The sequence below is a fragment of the Diadema antillarum genome, unplaced genomic scaffold, assembly GCF_040938485.1.
Source record: "Diadema antillarum isolate AM-2024a unplaced genomic scaffold, OU_Dant_1.0 seq00001017_RagTag, whole genome shotgun sequence".
Lineage (NCBI taxonomy): Eukaryota > Metazoa > Echinodermata > Echinoidea > Diadematoida > Diadematidae > Diadema > Diadema antillarum.
In genome coordinates, this window is record NW_027271852.1 from 422,823 (window position 1) to 443,583 (window position 20,761).

At 39.2% G+C, this 20,761-nt stretch overlaps 2 protein-coding genes across 2 annotated transcripts in view; both read right to left on the bottom strand.

Annotated features, from left to right (window-relative positions):
• The window catches only part of LOC139742731 (phosphatidylinositol 4-kinase alpha-like), a 62,667-nt gene extending 59,621 nt beyond the window's left edge, over positions 1–3,046 (bottom strand). Inside the window, exons 1-2 of the mRNA XM_071653256.1 lie at positions 2,960–3,046; positions 1,638–1,766 (exon numbers count right to left, since the gene is read on the bottom strand). Of these exons, the coding sequence (XP_071509357.1) occupies positions 1,638–1,766; positions 2,960–3,046 (216 nt within the window). The remainder of the gene's footprint in view (positions 1–1,637; positions 1,767–2,959) is intronic.
• Positions 3,047–6,823: 3,777 nt separating this feature from the next.
• Positions 6,824–20,722, bottom strand: LOC139742732 (dynein regulatory complex subunit 2-like). Its single transcript, XM_071653257.1, has 9 exons — positions 20,594–20,722; positions 17,744–17,927; positions 16,687–16,939; positions 15,721–15,944; positions 14,892–15,089; positions 12,972–13,190; positions 9,874–10,026; positions 7,879–8,096; positions 6,824–6,911 (listed from the first exon to the last, which is right to left on the bottom strand). Exons 2-9 carry the CDS (start codon positions 17,894–17,896, stop codon positions 6,824–6,826), a joined length of 1,506 nt encoding a protein of 501 aa, XP_071509358.1. The 5' UTR covers positions 17,897–17,927; positions 20,594–20,722.
• Positions 20,723–20,761: the final 39 nt, after the last annotated feature.

Consider the following 20,761-nt stretch of genomic DNA (forward strand, 5'->3'; position numbering starts at 1 on the left):
ACAATCTACAAATCAGGATTAGGACAAGTAAAAAGGAGAACATGCAGGTTGAGCAGGAACCATTTTGCATTTTGTTGTTATATAATTCCTCATCTCTAACTTAAATTTAATCAACATACCAAGTTTACAGTCACATTAGTTTCAGCATGGACATACAACTAATCAAGGAAATGTTTTCTTGTTGGCTGAATTTGTAAACATATGATGCATAAATACAATTGCATGAATGCAAGGAAAAAGGCAAGCGGTAGATAAACATACTTTTCATATCTTTTTTGTTTTCAGTGTTGACAGTTTGGAATAATATGTAGGCCTAGATCTTTTTCTTTTTCCTTTATGTACTGAAATGGGCTAGAAAAAGATACAAAAACTAGAAATGTCGCTATGGCGACTGGTATGCCTCCGCCATAATGCATGATTCTCCTAATAGGTCTATAGTACATGTGGACAATGTGTGATTACATTTTCACAAAATTGGCAAAATATTAAAATGACATGTTTGTCACAAATGTATTGAATGTTTACCTTCCTTGACCTATGTTTATTGGATGAATAGGAGAGCATGTATTTGGGGATTTGAGAACTTTAACTTGACTTTGACCATTTCATAAGTTTATGCACTGAGTAATTTTCAAGGTATGGAGAAAAAGCGCAATTTCTGTATTGAACAGTAAATTGTTATCATTTTCATCTGGCCTTTGATTTATAAGAGAATCACTGTCAGGCAGAACATACATAAATTCAGCATGTTCTAAGTTTCAAGATAACTTGAGCCACTTCCGAGATATGGAGAAAGAATTAAGTTCAGCACTTTCACTTGATCTTTGACCTTTTGACCTTTGACCTTCTTGGCAAAAAAAATCCAAGAGAATCTCTATTGGGTTATACATGCATACATCAAGTTAAAAAAAAAAGTCCTGCTGGCATTGCATAAACATAAGGAAAATAGTAAAATTTTGAAGTATTGCCCTTGACCTTTGACCCCTGACCTTTGACCCCATGAACCCTAAATTCCCTAGATAACCACTGCCAGTCAGTAGATGCATATATATACTATGTTCCATGAAGATACCTTGAACAATTTCCAAGATACAGAGAAAAAAGTGAAAATGTAACATTTTATTTGACCTTTTGACCTTTGACCTTTTGACCTCATGACCCCAAACTTTCACCAGAGAATCTTAATTGGGTAGTACATGTATACACTAAGTTTCCAGAAAATATCTTCAGGCATTGCATAGATATGGGGGAAATAGTAAAATTTTAAGCATTTGACCTTGACCTTTTGACCTTTGACCTTGAGCATGTGCACCCAAAAGTTGATAGGCACAACTTCACCCCCTAATACACGTACATGCCAAGTTTCATTAGGATACCTCAAAAGGTTTTGGTAGTTACCCTGTCCACAAAATTCATTACGGACGGACGGAAGGACGGACGGAAGGACGGACGGACGGACGGACGGAAAGACGGACGGACGGACGGACGGACGGACAACCCGAAAACATAATGCCTCCGGCACCACTTCGTGGCGGAGGCATAAAAATAAAACAATCCTTCAAACTATCCACAGAAGCAAAAACAAAGAAAACAAAAGATTGACCAGCAAGTAGCATCAGCAAAATTGTTTGACATACCTTCAGGCCAGATTCCAAGAGGAAAACACCCAGGGCTACCATACCATCCTGTCTGCGCTGATCGATGCGACAGATACCCCCACTCCCAAGGGGAGGAATTTGGGGGCACATCAACCATAGTTGCTGAACCTGCAAAATAAATATATTGAATTCCTCAAAAATGATATCCTCATAGCTCATGAGAACAAGTAAATAAAGCAAGACGCCCATAATTCGACAACAACGCTGTCCAAAATTTGACTGCTGGCTAACAGTAGGCTTCAACCCTTCAACAAGAGAAACCCTGCCATGCCTTTGAGCATAGTCAAATTTTTGGCATGGGAGGTCAAACGTTGGTGCTGGGTTTGTTTAACTTAAACTGAAAGACTTTCCGTTGATGCACTATCAAATACATTTATACTACTCTATTACTAGAAATAGTGCAATATCTTTAAATCATGAACATATCTATTTACTGTAGGACTAGGACCTACTGTACATTGTAGATCTAGAGTCTATCTAAATTAGTATTCTAACACCTTCGGCTTAAACTTATCTCTCACTTCAGCATCACACTTTCTACTTTGTTTAAAGGGACTGTACAGTACTGGTTGAGGTGGGGATTCATGTTTTGAACATTCCTAAGTGAGATAATGAGAAACCTCTTATGAAATAAAAGAGCATGTAATTCTAAGGACTCAACGTTTATTTGATGAAAATTGGTTTTCAAATGGCTGAGATATCCAAAAAAGTGATAATAATAAAGGTGACAGGCCACGCCTTTCATTAGGATTTTTTTGTTACACCTTGTTTTTGGATATTACAGCCATTTCGAAACAAATTTTCATCAAATAAACTTTTGATGTCCCTAGAATTGCATGCTCTTTGAGTGACATCTTTAAGTTAACGTTAGTGCCGTTACTGTCGTTAGAGTGGTTTCTGAGTGAATATCTCACAAAAAAAAATAATAAATCCTCACCTCAACCAGAACTGTACACACCCTTTAATACTAGAATCAGTCAAAGAAACTGACTTTCTTCAGAGAGTTTCCGAGTGCTAAACACATACAGATGCAGATTATATAGATTTGAGCTCAAGGAAAGAAAGAAAGAAGGGGCAGCAAAAAGTAAATGGCCGGGGTCTTCACTTCGCCCTCACATTCGTTCGCACTATTGATGTTCCAACGCAAAAGCCTACGCATTGGACTACGCAAATCCTTCTTGCGACATATCTGTATCCGCTAGAGCCCGAACAATATCTCTTGAGATACTGAGATCTACTTTTAAAAATCGCAAAATTATGCAAAATATCATCATTACGTTCGAAACAAGTGACATCATTACCTTTTCCCATTTCACATCCTCCAATTGAGCGAGTGATCTAGCCAAATGTAGCACTGTTTGTGGGAAGATACCTCCGTTTGGTGCCATTTTGAACCAACGCCCTCTAGTGACAAAGTAAGGGTGTGTCTCTAATCGAAAATCGATCCCACATCCCGCCTGTGCCGTCTTTAAAAAAAAACGCATCCCGCCCGCAACTTAGATTATAACTACGGACGCGATATCAACGCAGGAATATTCTCTATTTGTTCGATTTCCAATGAATTTTTCACCACGACAGTCGACGAATTTTTAGAGCTTTTAAAGAAAATTTTAAGGATACATTATGATTCAAGGAAATCGAGGATATAACTACAACACTCAAGTAAATTCTTTCTATTTTTTTAAAATGGAAATGAAAGCAATAATAGCAGACAGAAAATGAAATGAAATATGAAAATAATTATACAGCAGAGCTGCACTTTTAAACCAATTCCAGAAAAAAATTCTCATATATGTAGATTTTGGTCTGTTTTGTGCATATGCTTCTTAGATAGCTAATTTATTGTTATAATCATGAACACAGTATGCCTGCAAAATTATGTCGAGTTATGGAGATATTTCGAGCAGAATATATAGTCGCAGTGTTTCTGAACTGAATCAAGGGCCCTAATTCTTTGTGAAATTCCCCTTGTATCATCTTGATCTCATTCTATATCACACTGCTCTATCCCGTTCGATTTTCTCCTTTAATAGAGTTTTCATCTTGAAGATCATGAGAGAGAGGCATACTTTGATTATTACTAATACATGTACATCAAAATTATACAAACATAACTTTTGACAGGGTCCAATTTTCCTCAAAGTTTCACTATTAGGCCCTGTGTAATTGTTTCACTAATCTTTCGTTATGCTATTTACTCCACATGGATCTACTCTAGGCCCTATGTTGCTGAACAATTGAAGAGTTTGTTCGCAAAAACCGATAAGTCCATTTTTGAAGATTTTGAAGTACGGTCTCTGTCATAAAGTACAAAATAATACCTTTTAAATGATATGTTGATCACTACATATAAAGGTACATTTTTGAAGTTATGGTCAAAAGAAGCAAAAATTTTCTTATTATTCTCTTTATTTTCCTTGACCTTTAATCGCAAATATCTCCATTTGGCAAATATGGACTTATCGGTTTTTGCGAACAAACTATTCAATTAAACCTTATAAGAGGGATTTCTTTTCAATGACAGCAAAGATTTTACATTTTTATAATAGGAAATTAAAAAAAAAGAAGAACAAGTAAAAACCTTGATTTGTGATTTGTACAGCATAATCAGCAAAGTTTGCTTTCCTGTTGGCACATTTGCAGTCTTATCTGTAAAGTTAGCTCCCAACAATTTGGCTGGTATACAATTTTTTTTTTTGTTTTTTTTTGTTCGACAACCTAAACTACAATGAAGGATTGTGCTTCCACTCACTGTAATTGGCAATAAAAGCACAGCAAGTTCTATTTGAAGGGAATGTTTTTCTCAGGACCTCACAATAGACCTCATATGTCCTTTTCTGATCCCTCATGTGCTATACCGTATGTACGTACGTATGTATGTATATTTTTTCCTTTTCTGTTTGTCTTGTAATGTGATGTACTCTTTTTAGCATGTGGAATAAAGTGAATTTAAATTGATATGAATTGAATCCGCATAAAATTTTGTGACAGGTCCATCAAAAACAAACTACAAAGAATGGTTCAGTTAAATGAAGCAGTAAGTTGAAGCTGGTTTGCCTTCCGGATGTCAGCATAACTACATACTCCTTCGTATATTATTATCTTAAGTTGAATTATTGCATCTTGAAATATATTATCAGTGTTATCCTAATATCTACTAATTTTGCTCAAAGTTTGTTTGAAATGAAAGCATGAGGATAGGGGAAGCTGTGATGTACACCAGACTGGGTACAGGAGCAGTTTTCTCCTTGTATAGATGCAAAGTTGATACTGTATGCATGACAGAGCAGGTTAATATTTGATCGATTAGATTTGAATTTGAGGACAATACGAGTAGGTCAAAAGAATTAGTAAGTTATGTGTTTGTTTTCTTTATGTCTTATCAAGGTGAAAGAGAAATAATTCTACTCTTAACTATCATAGTCATCCAACAAAGATGGATGGCTCTCACAAATGGCTTTTGTACAATGAAATACAGTACATGTCAGCTTGTCTTCTCCCTTCATGGAAAAAAAAAATTGAGCTATTGCGTTGGTGTACCTTTCATTCGGTAACAACAAATCCGTGACAGTAAAAAAATAAATAAATAAAACAATTCTTCTGTCACCCTTCTTTCTTTTTCTCTCTCTCGCTTTCTCTCCATCTTTCTTGCTCTCCCTCTCTCTTTCTCTCTCACTCACTCATTCACTATCTATCCATCTATTTATCAATCTATCCATCTATTTATCAATCTATCATTTATTTATCTATCTATCTATCTATCGATCTATCTATCTATCTATCTACATGCATATCTCTATCTTTCTCTGCAGCTAATACTTTCTCTTGATTTCTCAAACTCTCTGTAAATGTGCTCTCTGTTTAGCTGTCATTCGCAATCAGTCTTTTCATGTCATGTTGTGACTTCATATCAGAGTAGGAATGACATAATACAAATGTAATTGTCTATGAATAAATCTCTTTTAATAATCCAGACTCACAAACATATACAGTGACCTTTATTTTTGAGACACTAAAGTATATTTACAAAAATATACAGAATATTTACAATATGTATGCATGAATACTGTTCAATTTGATGTAAATAATCCAAAAACCAAGTCCGACAACTGAACTCAAGTTCATTTCACTTCAATCAATTTACATTGCCACTTGCTAAACATGCATGACAATAAAAGTGCAACAACATAAGATCGTACAGTGATGTGAAATGGCCCTACAGTTTACACTTTATCCTATTTTGATAAGTTTAAAACATGCCTGCAGAAAGTTATTTAAGCTACTAATAAATCCTATAGTTAAGGGGGCATTTCATAATTTCACATCATGTAGTACATGAATCGACAGCTCCATGTATAGATTTGTGGAATTTATTGTGGTTCTCCTTTAAACACCTCTTACTGCAAAGTTTTCTAATATCAAAAGCAATTCCTGTTGCTAAGGTCAGTTTAAGTATCCGCCACTCAAACTAATTTCACTTTCATTCCAGTGGTGACAACCACAATGTGGAGTAAATGTGTGTAAAATTATACAGAACTTGGGTAAAGAAAATCTCTTCTACATTAAATATCATCCCGTTCCTTACATTACACCTTTCAGTTCAGGCAAACAAAATGTGAGCGAGACTCAAAGAAGAATACTGAGGCAACATGAAGAAGGGATGCATAACTGCTAGTTCGATCATTTAACAAGAACTAAAAATGGGGGGGGGGGGGGAGGGTAACAACCTTTGACAATCTGAATCTCTTTTAATGAATGCCCTCTTTCCAAATATTTCAAACAGAACTAAAGAGTCAACAGAATTGGCTACATACTTGGAAATGTGAGAGAAGTGGTAGTTTCAGAATTATCACAGTATTTCACAATATTACGTTACAGATTCCAACAAAGTAACTTGGAGAGATTAGGCATTGAACTATCCTTAATCCCATTAATGAAATCCAAGTGGAAGTGAAGTGAATTGAATCTGCGACGGCAGAGTGACCTGGCTGAAGGGTTGACATTAAGTGTAGTCAATACACCACCCTTGCATTTGAATGACGGACTCATGAACAATGCACAAAAAAACATGAGAGGAAGTGGTGGTACAATGATGTATCACGATGGTTAAGACTTCTGTTGGCTTCCTCTCTATCCATCCTTTTCAAAAATTCTTCAGACATTTCTCAGATGGTATGCTTGATGACGTGGGCAGCCTCCACGACTGTCTGGGTAGGTCGCTGAACTCTCGGATCCATGATGGGTACTGCCATCCTGTGGAGAGTGTGGGGGGGGGGGGGAGAAGTGGAGGGGAGGAAGATGAATGTCAGAGATTGAAGATAAGCATAATATATTTCTACCTTTGATAATAAACTAGCAAGCTTATTCATATTCATCTTTCACAGGAAGGCTTGAACTATTCGTCTCCTGTAAGCTTTAAGGGAAATATATAAATCAATGTGGACGGGAGGATATTCATTGCTCATACTCTACTACATCAGAAATAAAATACACACCAATTAAGATCTTCAGTCAGCTACCATTGTTACAATGTCAGGATATCCAAATAAAGCAACCATGATAAACACTCATTACTACAAAGGAATGAGAGGTATACCTATTACAAGTTGAGTTCACCATGGGGTTTTTTGTTTTGTTTTGTTTTGAAATGGTGTCTCCAGTATATAGACATATTAAATACAAATCTTCTAATAAAGTGTTTCAATTTCATTTTGCTACAAATGGTTAATCACCTCAAAATATTTTTGCACTGAGATGCTTGCAGAAAATATCATAATTATATTCGTTCGTTCTAGACTAAAGAGAATTTGTCTGTACCAACTAATAAAGCCTGTTGCACCATTCATATTACAAGTAAACTGGGGCTTGATAATGTTATTCAGTTGGTTGATTTCACTAATAGATGCATTGAATGACACAAAATTGTAATATCCAGCTCTCCAATTCTCTGCCATCATGATGCTTTTAACCTATTTCAGTGATCTTCATCAGATCACAAAGAAAATTTGGCACAAAATGCAGCTAGTCTCTTATCTTTGAAAGGTTTACTAAACTCACAAGTAAATTACACTTGTCATTCTTTTCTCATTAGCGAGAATTCTCTTTGAAAAAAATGATAACCAGTTGACTGAACATTCAAATTCTTTGAGAAGGGAAATAGAAAAAATCAAACCAAAAACAAATTATGTTTGCATCAGCGGATGTCGAAGGAAATACTTACGGTGCATTGGTCTTCTGGTTGACCACAAACAGTGGGTTGACCTGGCTGAGGATCTCGTCGTTGACCGAGATGCCATCCAGATACTGCTTGAGGACGGTGCGCAGGCGCTGGTTCTCCATGACCAGAGTTGACCGCTCCTTGTCCAGGGCTACCTTGTCCAGCAGCACCTTGTTGTAGCGCTTCCAGAAGTTCTCTAGAGACTGGTACTCATGCATGATCTGGTGGGAAAAAAACAATGACAAAAGCCCACATCATGAAACAATGCTGTGTAAGAAGGGGCCATTGTCAGTACTGATGATACTTAGTGAATGATGCACTATCACTAATCGCACTAAGGGTGTGCAATTCCATTACCAAAGACTTTTTAAAAAACATTACCTACGACTTCAAGAAAAAAAAGTAAATCAATGTGAAGGGTGCAGCCATTGTACCTCAGACAGTTTCTCAGAGGGTGGTTCTCATGTGTGCACTAAAAACATTCCACTACCAATGACCTTTTCTTTAAAAAACTAGAAATATCACTTAAGGTGATTAATACCCCCGCCCCGTGACGACAGTCTTACCCAAGGAATGATCTTTCCTTGATCTTCTGCCATTTAAATGCCGTTACCATGGCAACGCAGCTTCCGACACGTCTGAAAAATATGTCTTGCACATCTTCCCACCAAGACTATTGTGTGTGCCACATTTCATAAGCTTTTGTCAAAAACTGAGGAAGTAGTTCAATCCACAAGATCTTTCCTTGATCTTCCGCCATTAATATGCCGTTACCATGGCAACGCAGCTTCCGACACGTCCAAAAAATATGTCTTGCACATCTTCCCACCAAGACCAATGTGTGTGCCACATTTCATGAGCTTCAGTCGAATACAGAGGAAGTAGTTCAATCCGCAAGATCTTTCCTTGATCTTCTGCCATTTATATGCCGTTACCATGGCAACGCAGCTTCCGACACGTCCGAAAAATATGTCTTGCACATCTTCCCACCAAGACCAATGTGTGTGCCACATTTCATAAGCTTTGGTCAAAAAACTGAGGAAGTAGTTAAATCCGCAAGATCTTTCCTTGATCTTCTGCCATTAATATGCCGTTACCATGGCAACATACTTTCGGGTACTGTCAAAAAATGTGTCTTACACATCTACAACCAAAGGCACACATCTGTACCAAGTTTCATGGAAATTGGGCAAAAACTGAAGAAGTAGTTTGCAACACAAAATTTTCCATCATTTTGGCTCATAATATGTGAGCTGTTACCATGGCAACATACTTTTTGTCACTGTCAAGAAATGTGTCATGCTGACCTATATCCTAAGACAAACATTCAATATGAATTCCATGAGAATTGGAAGAACACTGATGAAGCAGTTTTGCCATGAAGCATTTTGCCCTATATTTTACCAATAACATGCCGTTACCATGGCAACGCACTTTTTGCCACTGCAGAAATATGTGTCTTGCACATTAACATATTCAGATGAACATTTGCACCTAATTTCATAAAAATTGATCAAAAACAGTGGGAGGAGTTCGCGACGCAAGATTTGTACCCATTTTTGCCCATAATATGCCGTTACCATGGCAACGTACTTTTGGGTACTGTCAAAAAATACGTCTTGCACATCTACAACCCAAGGCACACATCTGTGCCAAGTTTTATGGGAATCGGTTGAAAACTGAGGAAGTAGTTCGCGACGCAAGATTTGCAACGGACCGACCGCCCGACCGACCGCCCGACCGACCGCCCGACCGCCCGACCGACCGCCCGACCGACCGCCCGACCGACCGTCCGCTGATTCCTATATACCCCCTTCAAACTTCGTTTGGCGGGGGTATAATAAAAAATAAATAAATCTACGTGAATGGTAGCACCATTTTACATCTGCCAGTTTCTCAGAAGGTGGTCCTCATGTGTGCATTACAAACATTTCATAACTAAATCAACATTTTTTTTTTTTTTTTTCCAAATCTATGTGACGGGTGCCACCAACATACCTCGGCCAGTTTCTCTGATGGTGGTTCTGCCACAGCAGCAGCCACATCCTCCTGTTCCTCCAGGGTGAGGCTGGAGGCATAGAAGGGCAGCACCTTCTCCTCCTCAGTCTCCAGCTTGCGCCCCATCTCAGACAACTTCAGGATCCTCTCACCCTGGACACAAATTTAGTAGAAATATATACAACAGACACATAGTTAAGTTATGTTACACCCCAAAGTAAGACTATCTTGTACATCCTGATGAGGTACCGTTAAGTCCAAAAAATGACAAACAAGGGGAATAACAAAATCATATCCTCTCCTTGCTGAACTCCTATGCCAATCAAAAGCAAGAAGAAGTTCTACAACTTCATGTAATTTCAAATGTACAGGTTCATGCACAAATTTTATACTGGAATTATGGACTAGGCAGTATGGCAAGTGATATGCCACCCTCGAGATCCAGATATCAGTACAATGTATGTGTGACATTCCAATCCACCCTTCCCCTGATGCCTTCCACTCATGGGCGTAAATCCCGGGGGGGATGGGGGGGATATATCCCCCCCTGAAATGGAGGAGGGGGGGATGGCCTGTACAATCATCCCCCCCTGAATTTTGAGGGGAAAAAATGGAGGAAGCAGAAATGTGATTGTATCAATTTTGGCATATTGCATGACGTTTGTACGCCGGCCTTCAGACAGGTAACAGAGCTGAACAGTTATATCTTGTAGGAAAATGTATACATAATTTTCTCAAGCGCTCGCTCGCTTCGCTCGCTCGCGAAGAAAGTAACATTGACATACACTGTAAGGTATGGCTCAGAAGTTGACAACGTCAATATAGGCCTACATGTAGGCCTAAACATGCGCGAGTAACTGGGGACCATCTGCAAAATATGTACGAAAACAAACAAATAAACACAAAAACTATATCGCCATAATTGAACCCCCTCCATTTCCTGAATCATTCCTGAGAAACGACAGTGACTAATGACTCAGTCAGGATACATCTATGGGCATACCCAGGGAAGATCAGGGGCGTCAAATCTATTGGGGGGGGGGGGGGGGGCAAAGGGGCATTTGTTGTAACACACACACAATCTCGAACTTTCTTAATGGAAAATTGTCGAAAAATTGCCAGAACTCTGCACCAGATCGTTGTATTGCAATCATAAACATGCAAAAGCTCCGCTATACAGGATCCCTTTCGATAAACTTTGTACAATTTTGACATTGACGTATATTTCCCTAATTTATCAAAGAGTGTGCAGCAGATCTTTCACTTAACAAAAGCACCCTCATAATGCAGAGGTGTCAATGGGGGGGGGGGGGGGATGGTTCCCCGATAAAGTGGGACGAACAAAAGCGAAAAATATAGCTACAAACGGCAGTTTTTGGAGTGTAAAATGTCAAAATTTTCAAGCTCGCTCGCTCCGCTCGCTCACATTTAAATTTTAACCGCTATGCCATTCTCCTGATGTTACTGATAGTGACTGACAGCAGTTGCGCCCAGTGCGCCCCCCTTAATTTCCAAAGCGAAAAATTTATCTACAAACGGCAGTTTTGGGACTGTAAAATGTCAACATTTTCAAGCTCGCTCGCTTCGCTCGCTCGCATTTAATCATTATTCCATTCTCCTGAGGTTGCTGCCAGTAATTGCCAGTAGTTTTCGCCCGATGCGCCCCCTTAATTTCCAAAGCGAAAAATATAGCTACAAACGGCAGTTTGGGGATTGTAAAATGTCAAAATTTTCAAGCTCGCTCTCTTCGCTCGCTCGCATTTAATCATTATTCCATTCTCCTGATGTTGCTGACAGTAATTGCCAGCAGTTTTCACCCGGTGCGCCCCCCTTAATTTCCAAAGCGAAAAATATAGCTACAAACGGCAGTTTTTGGACTGTAAAATGTCAAAATTTTCAAGCTCGCTCGCTCGCATTTAACCGCTATGCCATTCTCCTGATGTTGCTGCCAGTAATTGCCAGCAGTTTTCGCCCGATGCGCCCCTTTAATTTCCAAAGCGAAAAATATAGCTACAAACGGCAGTTTTTGGACTGTAAAATGCCACAATTTTCAAGCTCGCTCTCTTCACTCACTCGCATTTAATCATTATTCCATATTTAATCATTAATCCCCCTACCATACCCTTCCCCCCCCCCCTCGCTGCCTCACATAACCGCTCCTCCTAAGATCAAATCCTGTCTACGCCGGTGATAGGCCCCATTATATTTAGTAGGCCTTCACAGTGATGTCGCACAGGCTGAGCAAGAGCTGAAATACCACGATATAGTCATTCAATGATATATTGTGAATATTTCATTTTCTTATTGTTTTTTTAAAGAAAAGAAAAGAGAATTTTCACCAAAAGTGTGCACCAGATCGCTGAATTTTAGGTCTGAAAATGCAAAATCTTCCACGTGTGGGAGAGGGATACCCCCCCCCCCCCCACATACCCTCCCCCCGTTCGGTCGTTCCGCTCCCTCTCATAGGTATTTAAAAAAAAGAAGAAATGTTTTCATACTTTTAAGGTCCGATTTTCCGCCGAAAGTCATCTGACAAGCAAAAAAACAAAAGCAACAAGAACAAAAAGTCTTCATATTTTTGCTGCCACTTTCCTCCCACTTTATATTTCATGCAAAAGAGTGGGACATCCGATCCCTGTAAAGTGTGTGCGTGTGTGTGTGTGTGTGTGGGGGGGGGGGGGGCGCCAAGCTTCCCCCCCCCCCCCCCCCCCCCCCCCCCCAGCCGGTCTGGTTATGGGCTTGTAATCACGGTGATGGTGACCATCCCCCCCACTCCTCAGTACGGATTTACGTCGTTGCTTCCACTAATGGAATTCCAGAATGCCAAAGACTCAACTTCACTGATATCTTTTTTTGAGAATGAAATGATAACATATTGAATTAATGCCTACCATCCCCAGCGACATGCTGAAATGTTTCTAGAATGGAAATATTGACGTACGACATCATTTGTTGATGCCCGAGATTTTCTGCATGGATAACTGCTGTGTGGGGATATAAGGAAGGTTTGCACGGAAAAGGTCACTTATCTATTAAAATTTAAATATTTGTTATTCTACAGGAATAATGCAACAAGTATAGCAGAAAGATTAATTTACCATCTCCAGTTTTCGGTTGACCTGCTTGATGGCTGCGTTGCTCTCCAGGGTCAGTTTGGTCAGCCGCGACCTCTCATTTTCCCGGAAGTTATTCATCTGGCTCTTCAGCTCATGGAAGTGCTGAGCGATGACCTCTCGCTGCTCGCGGAGGTCGCGATTTCTCTCCTCGCTCTCACGCGAGTTCTGGGCCATCTTTGCTTTCAGTGCTGCAATGTTGTCCTGTGACACAAATGGTTGATTGTCACAATACCTTCAAATCTTCAGTTTTCAAAGAAATTAACTTTATTACATCATATTCTCTTCATTTACCAGTACATCAACATCACAAGCATAGGGTTTTGAACATATTTGTACTCTATAAAAAAGGGTAATATGAAGTGTAACATTTTGTGTTTTTACAAAACATACACATTCATGAAGTACAGAAGGCTTACAGTCGGTGGGGGGGGGGGGGGGGGGGGGGACAGGTTACAAAGGATTACGGAAAAACAAAATGTCTTTACTGTCATTATCACAGTTCAGAGTTGGACTTCTGAGAAAGATCATTTACCAGTCAACACTGGCGCATAATACACATTTGGTCTATTACAAAGAAACAACAAACAAAACAAAAAAGAACTAGAAATGTCGCTATGGCGACTGGTATGCCTCCGCCATAATGCATGATTCTCCTAATAGGGCTAGATAGTACATGTGGACAATGTGTGATTACATTTTCACAAAACTGGCAAAATATTGAAATGACAAGTTTGTCAGAAATGTGTTGAATGTTCACCTTCCTTGAACTTGGTTTAATTGATGAATAGGAGAGCATGTATTTGGGGATTTAAGGACTTTAACTTGACTTTGACCCATTCATACATTTATGCATTGAGTAATTTTCATGGTACCGGTATGGAGAAAAAGTGCAATTTCTGTACTGAATAGTAAATTGTTACCATGTTCATCTGGCCTTAGACCCTAAAATTCATAAGATAATCACGTTCAGGTAGAACATGCATAGATATGCAGTAAGTTTCACGATACATTGAGCCACTTCCGAGATATGGAGGAAAAAGTTAGTTCAGCACTTTCACTTGATCTTTGACCTTTTGACCTTTGAGGCAATAAAAAAAGAAAAAGAAAAAAAGACTCTCCAGAGAATTTCTATTAGGTTACACATGCATACACCAAGTGTAAAAAAAAAAAAAAAATACTAATCCTGCTGGCATTGCATGAACATGAGGGAAATAGTAAAATTTTGAAGTGTTGCACTTGACCTTTGACCCCTGACCTTTGACCCCATGAACCCTACATTCTCTAGATAATCACTGCCAGTCAGTACATGTATATATACTATGTTCCATGAAGATACCTTGAACAATTTTCCAATTTACAGAGAAAAAAAGAAGTTTTAATACTTTTACTCGACCTTTTGACCTTTGACCTTTGATCTCACGACCCAAACTTTCACCAGAGAATCTAAATTGGGTAATACATGTATACACTAAGTTTCAAGAAAATATCTTCAGGCATTGCATAGATATGGTGGAAATAGTGAAATTTTATGTATTTGACCTTGACCTTTTGACCTTTGACCTTGAGCATGTGCACCCAAAAGTTGATAGGCACAACTTCACCCCCTAATACACATACATGCCAAGTTTCATTAGGATACCTCAACAGCTTTTGATAGTTACCTTGTCCACAAAATTCATTACGGACGGACGGAAAGACGGACGGACGGAAGGACGGACGGACGGACGGACGGACGGAAGGACGGACGGACGGACGGACAACCCGAAAACATAATGCCTCCGGCACCACTTCGTGGCGGAGGCATAAAAAGAAAACAAAGATATCTAGAGATTGTATGTTGCAAGTTCACCCAAAACTGAAGGCAGAAGTTGCTGGTGAGAGTTGAGTAGTTGGTTTACTCACCGATATCCTCTGAAGTTTGCGCATCTGCATCTCAATCTCCTTGGCACTCTTCTCGTCCTTGTCTTTAAGGGTCTCAAAGGCAGCCTTCCGCTCCTCGGTCGTCTCCTGGTAGTTCTTCAGTGCCTGCTGGAACTGTGCCCACAGGTCTTCCACTTGACCCTCCAGTTGGAGTCTCAAGGCATGCTTCTCTTCAAGGTTCTATGGGTTGGATTGGGGAATAATCAATGATGACATCACAGTAAAATGGAGAGAAATGTAGGATGTCACTTATAGCAACTGGCAGATCTGAGACTCATAATTTACAGAGACTAGCTTCAGGTTTTTGCTTTTCTGATCCAAGGTAACATGGTATCTCAATTTCTAGCGTTAGAGTATGGTGTGGTACAGCAAATTGCAGTGGAAGGAACTAATGCAAACAAAGAACAACATGTAATGAGCCTCTAAGACAATTCAAACCAGATGTAATGGGAAAAAAAAAAATGGCTTTTCCAGTAACCATCCACTAGCTAAAAAGTACAATGTAACTTGTTCTGTCATGGGCACTCATGGAGTGATTATTTGCTAAGGAAGTGAAGTTTACTTGGCAATAGGTTGTTGTTTTGGTAAAGTCAAAATCTTTAATCTGTTAAATCCACTAGTAATACAATGCACCTCTGAGTGACACATCATTAAGTATCTTTTTGAACTACATGTATTTGGCATAATGTATCTTTACAAACTGCCAGTCAATTAAAGGGGAAACATTGTCTTACATATAGAAATAATTGGTGAAAGAGGAAGAGTGCAAAAACAAAAACAAAAAACATTCAAATGAAAAAAGAGTCCAGACCTTGTTTTTAATTTCATCCCGGAGACTCTGGAACTCCTGCCGGGCTTCATTCTCCCTCTCTGAAGAGTTCTGTTCCATGGCGAAGAGAATGTCCTGAAGGTCGTTCAACTCTCTCTTGTGCTGCTCGATGATCAGCGCCCTCTCTGTGTCAAACTCTTTCTTGAGGACCTCCAGTTCCTCCAGATACTCGGACTTGAGTATTTCCAGTCTACTTCGCTGCAGATCTGCATGAAGTCAAAAGTGAATACATTCAGTGGAGGACAATGCTATACCACTATTGCTGCCATGCAACAGAGCACAAATACATTTGTCTATGCATGTCCAGTACAAAGCTATCTTTCAAAAACATTGCATGTCCACATGATGATGTATATCACACAGATGTGCATATCATGCAAACAATCATTTTAAAATTTAGTCAATTCATAGCCAAAACTTTCATTCAAATTCTAAATGTTTCTGTCCAATCTCTCCGAAAAATATTTTTACTGGTATAGTAACCATACCTCAAGAATTCAGGCCATTTCAAAGAAGAACTTCTGATTATACAATGTAATGTTGGTACCCGAGACACCTACAATTACATCTAAGGTGTCATTTTCTTTTCATTACCAGTTCAGTGTTAGTTGAGTAGTAGCTTTTATGGGTGAGTGCACAGGTGCTTAGGAGCTCGGCAAGAACTGGAAAGTGACATGTCATTTTAAGCCTCCAGAATCTCACGAGATCATGTGATATGCCACCTGACATGCTCCAAAATATCACCTGTTGTATGTCTCCTCCCAAAACACAATATAATGTCCTGTAGACAGACACTGTTATTGTGGGCAAAAATTTAGCTTTCAATGTGCAATAACCTTACCCCCTTTTTTTGAGGGTCTTCCTGTCTGCAAAAGGCATGGTTAATTCATCGGTAATTGCATTAACTCTGATGGTCATCGTGGTCATTTTGTGGACACAACCACTCACCAACAAGACTGTCCATATTCTGCAAATGACTCCTCAATCCCATGGCGTACTGCTCCTCAGCTTCCTGAAGATCCTTCACCAGCGACTTAATCACACTGTCCTTCCTGTCAACGACACGCTCAAAAGTCTGGCTCAGAATTTCAATGTCGTTTTTCAGCTCCTTGGACTTTGCGGCACGCATGATGTTTCTCCACTGGTGCGTGATTTTGTACAGGTTGAAGCGGGTGTTCTTCTCCTCTTTCACAAGCTTGTCCTAGGGAGGGAATGTCACGACAAGAAAATCTCAGTGATTATTTGGATGAAAAAATGAATTAAAGAAGAGAGTTGGCAAATAACATACATGCAACAACCATTTTTGCAGAACACAAAATACACATTCTACAGCATGACTACATTTCGTAACTCTTGCACTGACAAGTGAGACAGATATGAAGTCCAAGTTACACTTACCAGCTATTTCATCTCCTTTGTCAGCTATTCTACACTGTATCTCCAAGTCAGTGGCAGTTGGCATAAAATATTTCAAAACAGCAATATTCTCGTTCTACACTAGGCAATGTTTTAAAAAGATCCCTCATATCTCTATGAATTTCTTCTCATTCCTTCAGAGTAATCATGGCATCATCTAGTCATAATCTTACATAAAGATGAAACAAACAAACACCAAAAATGAAATTGGTCAAAAATTATAATAGCACATGTACATGTATGTGTACACTAATACTGTACCAAATGATAGATCATTTTTGTTACAATGTAAAAGGTGTGGGTTTTTTTAATCTCCTCTCCTATGGTTCGTGTATGAGGGATGCATCTACAAATAGTATTGAAGCAAACAAAGCATCACATAGAGCAGGATGTGATGAAAAAAAAAAAACCTTCTAGATAGATATTATCCTGGATTTTAACACATTGAGCAAATCAACACACAATACAAATAGTCTGGTGTCTATTTGTATTACAACTCTAGGATTTTGAACACATGAAGTCAAATGCACTAAAACAGAAGATTTGTACTTGAGCAAATCAACCCCATTAATTGGGCTCTTTAGGATACCTTCAGAAACTGGTTCAGCATGTCCTCCTTTTTCTTCTGCATTTCCTTCTCGGCGAGCTCCTTCTGTTCCAGGTAGAGGATTCTCTCTTCTTCAGTCATCTTGGCCAGCTTCCCTTTCTTCCCCGACTTCTTCCCCTTCTTCTTGGGTGCCATGGTGCTGAATGGTACTTAATCCACAAGATTTCTATAAAGCACAGGTGTGACGATTTGTGATAATCATTCCGTGAGACATGCAGTGGAAAGTAGGGAGCCACTACTATTCATGTACGTGCCAAGTAAAAACAATAATAAACCTGAAAACTTGACTACTGTAAAAGTGGAATTTTTTGCGATGTTGAAATTTTCGTGCATTTCGCGCAACCCAAAACTTGCGCGAAAATAAAAGCACACAAATATTTTTGCTTGCCATATGCTCCAGTAGTTGTCTTGATTCTGCAGAATTAAAACACACGAAACTCTTCTTACCCCGTTGAGCACGAAAATATCCACTTTTAGAGTACATATTTCATTGGACATAAAAGTGTAAATTTAGGAACACAATGTTTCTCACACAAACAGGTAGAATATACTTTTTCTACCATCAGAAATTCCAATTCCTCTTGAATAGATGTTTGCAATATTGGTATTTTTAGTGTATTAGAAGAAAGACTAGACTTTTCTATCCAACAAACAAAATGTATACCAAAAACTCTACACCAATATGAAGTTGCAAAAAGGAAGTAGACCTACAGTGTACATGCAGACTTCTAAACATGGAATATTGGTCCGGTGTTGGCTACAAGTACGGGTAATTTGTAGTCTCAAACATATTAAATGTTACTTTTTGAAATGTGAAAATGGCTATTTAGGGCATTTTATAAAATGATCTACTACTGTTACCAGACGTTGTAGGAGACTCAGCAGATGCAAGTCTTTCAATTTCGGTTGTGAAATTATTTGTAAGGGCGAGTTTGCACTTGTAGTCATCAGCAGCATATACACTTGTACATCATCACGAACATAATAAATTAGTTTGAAAGTCACTGTAGCTGTTTACAGTAAGTCATAAATAACAACCCACGTACAACAAGGGCTAGGAAAGGCGGTAGGACAGCTGCTAAGTGCTAATGTAAGATGGATAATTTGTATAAACCTGTCCTGGCCAACAGCAACACACATGTTCATGACCTCATGTTATGAAAATTTTACCAATGTTTACCAATAGCAAGGCTCATTTCATGAATACAGTTTGTAGGCTTCTAAAGTATTTATAATACACTACTCTCTACAGCATCGTCAACTTGCCTGGACACTCTGCTTGTTTTCAGTTTCCTCACCTCTGCTCTACTACAAACTATACATTTTAGGTTTTAGGATCTTGGATGAGTAGACCTCCCAAACATCTCCAGTTGAGTTTTAACTGGAGGTTGCGTAGAGGGTGGACTTTCAGAAAAAAAGAAAAAAGGGGTTCTACCTCTTGACCTTGTGAGTTGTGTAGAACTACACGTACTAACTGGATTTGGATCTGGATCAATACACTGCCGCACAGGGTGGTATAGTGCAGCAAGGAGAGAGGGCGCGAACTAAACTGAAGACCTGAATATAAGAACGACCAAGTCCAATTTTTGGCCAAATTCAGTTTGACATGGGGAATTGTAGCTTATGCATGGACTCATCTTGTGTATAAATGATAAATCCTAATTAACCCCGGAAGTGCCTGAAAAGAATGAGTTGAATCTTATATGAATGTAAGAATGAAGGACTTGGGTCATTCTTACATTCATATTATAGCGTCCTCTCTTATCCTTCTCTCATCTCTATATATTAGCAGAATATCATGTACGGTAAGGGTACCACCTATCGGCAGGGTACCTTGCCATCGGCACCCTGCGTATCATGGCTGTTTGCGTTGTACTAGTCGAAGGGGCAAGAGTTCCTTTTGAGACAGCCACCCAAAAGTGAGTGCGTGCATCCGGTCCGTGCGTATCGCTGGCAAGGTTAGGCTAGGTAGAGTTGTATATTCTAGATCTGCACTGATTTGTTAAAACTACGTACATGTCGACACTAGACACTACTTATTCTTCATTTCTAGAGTGATGGGGTGGCTGTCTCAAAAGGAAGTCTTTCCAGTCGTCGATCTCAATGGTTCATAAAAGCAAGTGAAGTACAAGTAGACATAGATCTAGTCAATAACTGTTTAGTAGCTTGACCTAGAGTAGTTTTTCAATACACTAGGCAAGTGCTAGGTAAATTTACATCCAAGATCGACGTAACAGCCATGCTCCAGAATATCAAACTACCTTACCTACCCTGGAACATGTCATAGGCGTCACATGAACAGTATCATATCCATGCATAAAATAATCTATGGCCTGGTTGATTTGCCCTTCGAAAGACATGGTGAATTCAACCCTGAACCACTTAGAAGGACCAGGAGTTGGAAGCCTCTTCAAATCAAGCTCCCTACTTCCAGAACTGATCTCCATCTTACATCTACATTCATTCTTCCCAAGAACCACCAGATAAATTTACTGGATTTCCTTACCACAAGCAATAACCAATATAGCTGATCCACGTTCATTTAAAGATATATTATCCAAACATTTTGAGTAATGTCCCTCCTACCATGACCTATGAACCAAAGTTGAGTGTTGCTCTACCAGGGCTGATCAACGTACACCATCAAGATCAAGATCAAGTTAGAACCTTGTTACTGAATGTTAACGTTAGAGATTTTCAGCCAACGCAACATCCAGAATCCAGCGGCATGATGAATGCGTACGACAAAAAAAGTACTTAAAAATCTAGATATTCTATAATCTATTCCGGATTCAATCAACTCTTTAGTAGTATCTGAACAAGTGTACTTACGACAATGTGCGACCCACAAAAACTTATGAAGTTTGTAGGGTTAAATTACTTGACTTCTTCTAAAACCTGCCGTCACAACTTGTCGAGTTTCATCAGTGTCGTCAATGGACCCTACAACACCGAACCGCACATATATTTCGTACACAAAGCGTAGCGTAGCGCAGTGCG